Source organism: Pleuronectes platessa, chromosome 2, assembly GCF_947347685.1.
Source record: "Pleuronectes platessa chromosome 2, fPlePla1.1, whole genome shotgun sequence".
NCBI lineage: Eukaryota > Metazoa > Chordata > Actinopteri > Pleuronectiformes > Pleuronectidae > Pleuronectes > Pleuronectes platessa.
Window position 1 is genome coordinate 19,418,734 of NC_070627.1, and position 10,727 is coordinate 19,429,460.

At 42.2% G+C, this 10,727-nt stretch overlaps 1 protein-coding gene across 4 annotated transcripts in view; it reads left to right on the forward strand.

The window, feature by feature from the left end:
* Positions 1 to 9,349, forward strand: part of LOC128452465 (plexin-A1) — a 185,222-nt gene extending 175,873 nt beyond the window's left edge. For all 4 annotated transcript variants that reach the window (XM_053435529.1, XM_053435531.1, XM_053435530.1 and 1 more), the window contains exons 28-32: positions 1,990 to 2,180; positions 4,026 to 4,195; positions 4,564 to 4,776; positions 5,367 to 5,517; positions 5,846 to 9,349. In XM_053435529.1, the coding sequence (XP_053291504.1) occupies positions 1,990 to 2,180; positions 4,026 to 4,195; positions 4,564 to 4,776; positions 5,367 to 5,517; positions 5,846 to 5,941 (821 nt within the window). In that variant the 3' untranslated portion in view covers positions 5,942 to 9,349. The remainder of the gene's footprint in view (positions 1 to 1,989; positions 2,181 to 4,025; positions 4,196 to 4,563; positions 4,777 to 5,366; positions 5,518 to 5,845) is intronic.
* The last annotated feature ends 1,378 nt before the right edge of the window (positions 9,350 to 10,727 follow it).

Here is a 10,727-nt window from a genome sequence, read left to right on the forward strand (position 1 = left end):
TGTATCATGTATGTCTATGTCATTTGCAAATTAACAGAAAGAGATAACTAAGACGCCCCCTGGTGCTTAGGTGCCCAGAACATTAGCATGGCCAAGATACCATGGCGTCCAACTTTAACAAAGGTGTAGCGTACTTTTATGTCCCAGGCAGCTGGTTGGCCCTACCCCTTGACACCTGAACATGATGCATTCTGGGTGATACTTTAACCTCAAATTCGTGATTCTAGTTGATCCAATGCTGCTCCTCTCTGGGGCCATGGTTTGTCACAGCACAGCATGGCACAACTATGAGGTTACAAACAGATAAGAAGAAAAGATTTTCTTAATGTATTAAATGAAAGTGTCCTAATGAAATGGTCTCCCTAGGATTTTATAAAATATGAAAGATCCAGACACTGTCCAAATGCCAACAGGCACAAGTTAATGCCAGGTGTAATAGATTTTGTTCATGATGGTGTACACATAAATACTCACTCACAGCCCCATCACACTTACTCTGTACTTCCCTGGTCCAAATTCTCTCTTGACATTTTGAACCTCTCAATCCCTTCTTTGTCACACAACTGACAAGCATTCAAACTGAAAGTGTAATGCTCCATGTCACAAAATACAGGATCACTGTCCAACAAAGAGAGATGGAGGGAGGGAGGGCAGAGAAGAGAGAGTGACAGACAAATTTATTCTGGAATGAGAGTGACAGGGCAAGAAGAAGAAGCTGTCACCTTCAGAAATGCTTTCATCTCCACACAGAGATTTTGCTGTGTTGCAGCTGCCTCAGATTTTGTATTCATGTGTTTTGCCACCTGCGTTGCTTAAACTGGTTCCCATTGAAGTGCTGATTAATTCTGAATGAATTACACCTCGACATTATAAGCAGCACCAAGTGGAGGCTGCTCAACCACAGGAGCTGGGTTCAGACACACTGCAACTCCAGCCCTGTTACAGTTACGCCGGGTTCACACCGGACGCTGAAGTGACGCTGAACCGCCAGCCAGCGCTAATAATATCACACGTTGATCCAGTAGTATTCAAGCATATACTTACTTGTTGCTCCAACATTAAGCAACAGCGTCATAACATTTGTCTTTCTTGTTGTGGTCTTTATACAACATGTTCCGAGGATCATACAACTCAATGCACTTCTCCACTTCAATTATTAATTTAATGTCATCCATGTTGAAGAACTTCTCCGCTGTTTGCTCCATTAAATGTCGGGTGTCGAGGGTAAATTACGTATTCTCCACTCAAGCCTATGTGGAGAATATGTAGCCCCCCCTCTCTCTCTCTATTTTTATCTTTATCACTGCTTCTGTGGCTGTAGTGGATGGGCAGAGGGGGACATGTAATAATGTGGTTGGTAAAAGTGGTAAAATTAAAACTCCAAGAAAACAGAAGGTGAATACAAAGTATGGGATGCATATTGGATAATTTATATCATATAAAATATGTCATCAATATCGTTTAAAATCATTTTCCAGTGTGTTTCCTGTCGCAATACGCTCGCGTCAAGCGGAAAAAATAGACTCGACGCCGAGGCAGCCGCAGCGTGGCGCGGCGCTTCAGCGTCCGGTGTGACCCGCACAAAGGTTTAACATGGGAGTGGATGGGAGCCAGAGGCTTGGCGCTGCGCTTACGCCTCGCTTACGCGTCCGGTGTGAACCCGGCGTAGCACTAACGTCTGGTTAAACTATCATAGTTTAAATACGATTGGACTTTTTCTTTATGTAGAAGCCAAATATACTAATACACTTGAAATAACCCTATATGACAGAACATGATGAAGAGTAGCAACCTGCATATTATACATCTGAACTTGTAGATGAGGAGGGAACTATAGAGAGCCATCCCGAGCTCCTCTTCTGCTCTTTAAAAATCCAAACTACTGTGTCAAAACACTTGTTCTACTCTCTGTGTCTTTTTTTTTCTTTCTTACGGTTATTTTTGGACCCTTCCCGCTCACCGTTCCTCCCATGTCTCATCCTCCTCCAGAGAGCATGCTGAGGACGGCCAGCAGTCCAGACAGCTTGCGCTCCCGAACCCCCATGATCACCCCCGACCTCGAGAGCGGCACCAAACTGTGGCATCTGGTCAAGAACCACGACCACTCGGACCAGAGGGAAGGAGACAGAGGGAGCAAGATGGTCTCTGAGATCTACCTGACGAGACTGCTGGCCACCAAGGTATTGAGAAGCTGTATTTCCACACACACACCTTTGGCCAACAACCCCACGCCGCCCATAGCCTTGTCATGTTGCCCGCTGCCACCAGCAGCCCCTTCTGACCTTTGTTTGGTGGTGGTCTCGGAGCTCATTAATATGTTTCATAACCTTTTGCACAAAGCCAAACATATGCACAGGAATGAGTGTGTGTGTGTGTCTTAATTAAGAGGTTGACCTTTGACTATTGAGTTGTTTGGTTGGTGTTACTGGGCCCTGTTGGTGGCCTCAGGGCTTTTAGGCCCAAAGCTTTTATACTGTAATCATTACTCGACAAATTCCTCCATGTCATCCAGACCCCACTGTTGAACCTGCACTCAGGTTAATGAGCCTTTATGGTAATCTATTATTGACAATATTAGGTTTTTGCCTCCCCCCTCCCCCCTTCACAAACATTACTAATGCAATAAATCAAAAGTACACAAATAAATAATATGGAAATATGCCAATTTTTTTCCTCAAAAGTGAGACTTACTTTCTCTCAAATTTACACATATGAGGTCCAACTTATGACAAATATCCAATGTAATCCAAAGACAGTGTGAGAAATGGAATAAATGGCTGGAGTGTGTGAGCTTATTGACATTTGGCAACTGTTCCTCACTCTTTATAGTTCATCATTCCACTGTAACTTAACTTAAAAGTCATGTTTTGTCCCAACTCCACTGACACACACATCTGAAGAAACAAACATGCACATATTACAGATTAACATAATGAACAAAAACAATATCTACTCAGCTTTCTAACAGTGTCAAACTTTTGCTCTCATTTGCAAACACTATCCTGGTGCTACAGCTCACTCTGCTCCTTCCTCTGCCTCGGTGTTCAACTCATTAGCTCTGAATTCCCATTGTTGGAGCTCCAGGTAGGAAAGTGGGAGGTTAGAGGCATCAGTGCTGCCTCGATTGGGAAATGATTAACATGCACGCCAAAGGAAGACAATGGGGGCAACTTGGAGCGCTGCAGTTTGTTCTCATTTATTACAGCTCCCACAGCTTTGTGTATTTTGGAGGCTGATTTGTGGGTCTGCGAACAAATACAAAACTGCAGATAAACTTCTGGCTGGTTTAAATACGATTTTGTGAAAGGTGGCCTGAATGCTTGAAGACGAAGAAGACGGCCCCCTTAACACTTATGGAAACATAAAATCATCTTAACTTCAGAGGAGTTACAGAGCGTTCCGATCCAGAGTATGATATGGTAAAAAACCCTGAGCCTGAGGCTGAACTCTCATTGGGCTCCATCCTAAACTCTGCAAAGAACACCCGTCATCATCACAAACACAGACAGTTGGAGTTCTATAAGCAAAGCACTGCCACTGACAGCCATCGCCTACAGCCACACTGTCTCCAGTAAACACGACTGTGCAGCAGCGCCAGTTGTTTAGTGCTGCTGTAACTCAAGTGAAACTAACAAGGATGTTCACATTTGAAACACAATGTTATAAGAAGCTGTCAAAGACTTATTTCTATTTTAATTACTTCCGACCAAAGAGGGTATGATTGTTATCAGGATTATGCAGATAGTACTCGACTGATTTCCATAAACTTGTGTGGAGGGGAGGGGCATGACTCAAGGAAAAACCCATTACATTTTGGTGTGCGTTGGGGCCATTTCTGAGAGAATGATTCATGAATCTTGATAGAAAAAAACGACCTGACTGATATTTATGTGTGTAATTTGGTGAAGATCAAAAGAATAATCTGAATCAGGTGAATTTAAATGTTGTTTCACAAGTGAAGGTATGTCCCTCTACTCAAATAGTTTTTGCAAACAAACTAATGCAGCGTTGCTTCTCGTGCTCAGGGTACGCTCCAGAAGTTTGTGGATGACCTGTTTGAGACCATCTTCAGCACAGCACACCGGGGCAGCGCTCTGCCTCTCGCCATCAAGTACATGTTTGACTTCTTGGATGAGCAGGCAGACAAACACTCCATATCAGACTCTGATGTGCGGCACACTTGGAAGAGCAACTGGTGAGTGTTTGTGTGTGTGTGTCTCCGTGTGTGTGTGATGTGTGCACCCTGTGTGAAAGAGCATCATCTGGAGCATTTGGAAGTTTCTTTGTGTCTCATTAGTGTTGTAGAAAAGTTGCTGTAGTGTTAAAAAAAACTGTAAGTTAGTGAATATGCAGCAGTTTCACACTGGCAGTGCAGCAGAATGTACAGTGTTCTTATTTCCCCTACCTCAGGCATTTTATCACTCAGATGCCTCCTTTGTTCAGCCATAGTGTGTGTATATGCAGCTTCATTCATCGCACTGCTCTCTGCACCTTAATAGCTTGTCAAGTCCTTCTAACTGCAACTCTTCCTCCTGTTTCACCTTATTCCCTCGATCGCTCTAGTCTTCCGCTGCGGTTCTGGGTGAATGTGATCAAGAACCCGCAGTTCGTCTTTGACATCCACAAGAACAGCATCACAGACGCCTGCTTGTCTGTGGTGGCTCAGACCTTCATGGACTCATGTTCAACATCAGAGCATAAACTCGGGAAGGACTCACCTTCCAACAAGCTGCTCTACGCTAAAGACATCCCCAACTACAAGAACTGGGTGGAAAGGTACATGAACAAATATTTGACTTCTTTTGTCCTTTGTTTGATCATCACAACAGCGACTGTACTTCTAGATGTCGTGGTCACTGCTCTTGATAATTGGAAACATTGCCTTGTTAATTGATTTGTCAAAAGTCTTCTGAGACCTTTGTTTAATGCTCGATACTCAGGCCTAAGCAGGTTATGATGAATCATCCTTCAAATTGTTTTGAAGGATTTCCTCTCTGATAGAGACCAGTGATTAAATCTTACACAAATTATGATTTTTACAAAGTTAAGAATGTGTGATTGTATTGGTACAGTATTTGTTCCCCGAATGGAGCCCAAATAAAAATGGTCCGAGAATTTCGGGGGCATTTCATGAAAAGCTTTTACATAAAACATACATGCTTGAGTTGATAAATTGATTTAATTAACTAAGGATCGGTCATGATTCTCTCTGGAAAAAGGGATGACATTATTTAGTGGGGGTGGCTTTAGAGCTCATCACTGTGAATTATATCTGGATGTGTGCAGGTCTTTTCTCAGATATAGAAGGGAAATTATTCTTAAAGATAAAATTGTCATGATTTCAACTTTTGACGTGGTTTCTCCAGGTACTACTCTGACATCTCGAGGATGCCAGCCATCAGCGACCAGGACATGAGCGCCTACCTGGCAGAGCAGTCGCGCCTGCATGCCAACCAGTTCAACAGCATGTCGGCCCTTAATGAGATATACTCCTACATCGTCAAATACAAGGACGAGGTGAGTCATCAGCAAGAAGATATCTTCATCAAACAACAGTTTTCTATTTATGCTTCATTGTTCTGCACATCATACCTGCTTACCTTCACTACACCTACAATTTGGACAGGTGTAGATGAAAATGTATCTGGTCTGTTGAGGTTATTCCAGAAACACAAGGTTGAGAATAGAATGTTGTAAATATGATCAGGATCATAGCTGAGGCTACTGGCCTGTATTAACAGTCAACCTTTGTGTTTACTCTGCCATTATTCAATACCAGCTTTTACATGATCATTTTAAATTGAATGTACGTCAGGTGCACTGACCTCTTCCCCTCTACCCTCAGATCTTGTCAGCTCTGGAGCGGGATGAGCAGGCGAGGAGACAGAGACTGAGGAGCAAGCTGGAGCAGGTCATCGACACAATGGCGCTGAGCAGCTGAGGACCATCCAACACCTCCATCTTCTCCTTCTCTTCACTCCTCGTCTCCATCTGTCTCTCTCCCTTGCTCCTCTCACCCAGAAAAACAAACAAAACTCCAACCCCCAACAATACAGACAAACTGCAAACGGACTGAAGCAGTATACTGCAACCTGGGGGGGGTTCGGCAGAGATGGGCGGGCCTGTGTACGCTTACATGTGTATGTGTGTGTTTGTGTGCGGCCCCATACGGTGAGACTGGGACACCGGACACTTTCACACATACATACGTGGAGAAACATGTCAACTGACAGCATTTGATTATTGTGGATGTTGGTGTCTGTGGTTTGCTTGATTTTGATTTCAAGACTTTTGTGGTGACAAAGCGATGGTCAGGAAAGAAACAATGGAAGCCAGGAAAGGAACTCCATATATGGCGTCATCATGAGCAGGACGGACCAATCAGTGATGAGCCTATGGAGAGCGGCTCTCTAGGTCATGTGACTCCAACGGGTGTCATAGATGTTAGATTTTGTTTTTAGTTTTTTGTATAAATGTAATCAACTGCCCACTCTCTGATCTCTCGCCACTTGTATTACTGCTGAATTTGCACAATTTACAGAAACGTTACAAAGGAAGACTATATAGATATTATATATAAATACAGCTACGTTTTTAAAGACAGATTAGGGAGCAAACATTTTTGTTGTTTTCCTTTTCATTTTAAAACGAACAATAAAAATACATCAATGAAACATGATCTGGTATTTCAAGTACAAAAACAAAAGAACGTAGACAAAAAAAGAAAAAGAAACAAAAAAGTTGTACTGTGCCATGTTTTCTTTGAATGTTGTTTAGTGCAAAGACATTTTGTTAGATGGAATGTGCTACCGTATGATTTTAAATATGAACATGCCTAGTGACTGAAAAGAATTGTTTGAGTAATGACCTGATTTTTAGATCCTCGAAGAAGTTAGCGGGAAGCAAGACGACACGCGTTGTCGCTCTCCTCGAGTTCGGCTGATTCATGGTGTCACGGTGAAAAACATGAAGTGGTTGTTGTTCCTAATTCGATTGGTTCAATCTTTCTGGTTTCAGAAAACAGAATATTTACTCGCAGGATTGTTGCTTTATCGTGATCGCGTTAGTGTCTGGTTCCACGGCTGGTTCTTCTCCTCAAGGGTCGAGCAGAAGGGACAGTTCAGTGCTTCACAGTGTTGTGACTGAACAATGAAGTAGCTCCATTGCACTGCAGGAAATAGTCCCATTCGCCCCGTTTAGCACGTGGCCGACAGATCTAACCGTGAGGATTCCACCCGCAGAGTTTGTGTTTCCCATCTCTTGAAGGATCATTCATTTTCTGACGCGGCCCCTTGAGAGCGAGGCCGAGGTCCCTGCGCTCTCAGATTCTGTTTACGTCTGTGCAGGAGCCAGGCGGAGGTCAGGCGGAGCTTAGTGGAGCCGCTCAGTGATGAAACAAAGTGGGAAAAGCTTTTTCTAGCCTAAAGCCTCTGTATTTTTTTTTTTACTTTCTCAATGTTAATACCCAAATAAAGGGGCAGGGGGAAGGTCCAGTGAGCATCTCTCTCCACCTCTGACCTATCTATTTGAGACAGGGATTATTGCTCTTTATCCACAAGGGGAGGAGTGAGGAACAATGCAGAGGTGAGACACCTCCTCTCATCAGCTACACGAGGATGAGTAATCCTCCACTTAGCCTGCAGCTCCTGTTTCAGAACTAGCCTATTGCCATGTGTGGCTTAAGCTTTTTTTATTACTGATCTCATAAGAGGATTTTCTTTGTTTCTTTTTTTTATTTTATTTTTGAAGTCTTGAAGTCATGGTTTTTAAATTTGTGGTGAGAAATAATGTTTTCTGATTATTTTATTTTGCTTGCGAAAAACCAAACTGTGGTCTGTAAATTGTTTTTGTTGATGTTTTCATTTGTAAATTGTAAACTTTTCATGATGAACAAGAGCTGTTTGCCATTCGTTTGTAATCAGTTGTTTTTGTTTGTTTTGTTTTTATTTTCCACATGTAAATTGTACATTTTACGGTACGCAGAAGACTAAATTCTCCTTTGGTTTGCCTGAAAGTTTAAGTACTTGACCGAACTCGAGGGTTTAATTTCCTGATCTCAAGGATCAAAATGAAATAGTTGCATCAGATGAGCGTGTGTGTCTTTGTGATGGAAACGTGACTTGCTGCTTTAACTCTTGTACCTTGTTTTTCTATCAGATTTTAGGGCTGTTATTTTATTCTGATCAGAAATGCTGTCGCTGTCCATCTTTACGCCAGGTTCCTCAGAAAGAAAGAAAAAATCTACAATCTCCTGATACATCTGAGAATAGTGAGCACACCTCCCAAATTACTGTCAGATATGAGATGTGACTTTGTGCATCTGCAAACACATGAGCCGACTTCAACTGGATACGTCAGGACTTGATCATGAAAAAAGAGAACGTTTTGAGGGACAACTCCGCCCGGGTTAAGAGAGAAAACTTTTTTTCAGCCGAACGTGTTGCAAAACCTCCACCTACATAAGCTCAGCCCGCTGTACAAACAGTTTAAACATGTTGTTTCCTTCTGACCTTTTGCTGTACGTGCACACTTTGGTGCTCTTATTGTATCACGTGGACGGGAAGTAGACGACTGCTGCTCCAGAGCTCAGCAGTGCTGTTAGAATGAGTTCAGTGTATAGTGAGAAGAAAAATCCACCACTCGCTCCCTGCAGCAACTGACTGAGGCCGCAGGGTCCGATCGGTGATGTGTCCGACTCTATAGACATTCTCAGTTCATTCTCAGGTTCATGCTCCATGTGGGTTGTAATTTGGTCTCATCTTTAGAGAAGCTTCCCTTCTCTGTCCTTCATCCCACGCTGTCCATTGTGATCACGGACTTGTATCTAGTGTTATTGAGGTGGTTTAGTCGCACCGAGTTGCAGGTTTGTTGCTGTTTTTCTGTCAAATCAGAGCAAATTAACAAGTGGAGTTCACTGCTCTGCCTCCAGTCTGAGCTCAGTCAGCACACAGCCATGCATCTCATGTTTAATTCTCAGCTCTTCAGACATGCTAAGTCACACTTATGCCTTTCCAAACCCTGGTGGAATCAAATGCAAAGTCTTGGCATCTTTCTGTTTTCAGTTTTTTCCCCCCCTGCTGTTCTCCAGTTCTGGAAACGTGGTGGTTGGTCTTTTTTTTTTTCCAACATGAACGTTGCATAGGCTCCTTGGAAACGCAAAGCAAGTGACTTACAGACTGAGTCGGCAAAAGGAATTTTAATACTACAGACTTCAGACTTGAAGCGACTGTCACCAGTTTGCAGGTTAACATTCATTGTGTAAATATTCTGTTATTTCCTATTTTGCAGATTTACTACTTGTAAATAAACACGCATCAAGGAGAGATTAAACATTTTTTGCTAAATAAAATGTGACTGGTTTTTATTTTATGACTAATTTGAATGGAAGTAGCACTGAATGCCATATACACGGATACACACTTAAATATGGTGTAAATCAGGCATCTTTATGGGACTGATCGTTCTGAGTGTGTGCAGATCCAATTCAAAATCCTGATCTAGTGTATTTAAATGTGTTTTCATAACTGCTCGGTCGTGGTGGAGGGAAACACTAGTATCAATCTAGTTTATCCTATAAACTAAACATTTTCATGAGAGTAAACATACACATTGATACTGACTGATATGTCTGCGAGAGGCTCAATTTGTATCACATCAATAAATAAGGTGCATTTGTCATTTCTCTCACAGCATCTCTCCTCCCAACTTATTTCCAGAGATGCTTCATCACCTGCACAACCTTTTTTTTTGTGATCAACTTTTTATTTTACTGAGAAATGTAGCAAGGTACAGATCAATGTTACAGTAATCAATAACAACATATATATTCACATGTACTCATACCTGTCAATGTATATAGACACACAAAGGTAAACAATAAAGGAAAAATAATAACTAGGAATAAGTCAAATAGTAAAATAGAAAAAATATATATATATGAAAATATTAAATAAACAAACACAAATATACAATAGGTCATTAATACAAAAACAATAACATATGTATGTAATAAAACACAGGGAAATAAAATAAAATAAAATAACATAAATGAATAAAATAAAATAAATCACCTGCACAACCTTGAAGAGATTCTCCTCTTTAGTGACAGGGAGCTTCCTGAGTGGGGACGAGTGTCAGCAAACACATGCTCGTGTCAGTGTTAGTCACGATAGCTCTGTATTTACCACTCAATCCACCCCCCTGCTTGTTTAAGTACTAACTGTTATCTCCATTGAATTGTATTTTTGAGTTTTGTCTGCAAACTCCAACTCTTCTGTGTTGTGCAATCAAATCCTTTGGATTGTGCTAGTTTGCATCGTATCACTATTTTAGTAGAACCTGCTCTATCGACATGTTTCTTTCAGATGCACATTGATCGGAGAGTCTTAATGAGTCGAGCCATTTAATACCAAACTCTTAGGTTTGAAAAACGTCCACAGTGAAGTGTGAGCCTCTTGTCAGCCGGCAGCGTGATGGCTCCCCTCCTCCGTCTCCGTCTCTCTGCCTTTCACGACTCGACCGGCGTCATTAATCATTCTTAAGGGGATGTGGTTGAGTGGCTGATGGGGGCTGGTTCCTCTGGAGGTGTTAATACGAACACGTTTACCCCCAACCATACATCCTGCTCGCACTGCCCTCAGTTTACATGGCCACTTACATGGAAGAGCGGCTCTGAGTGCATAAAACAGTGGCACGTCTACCGGCTCACTCACATTTCCATGGAATCG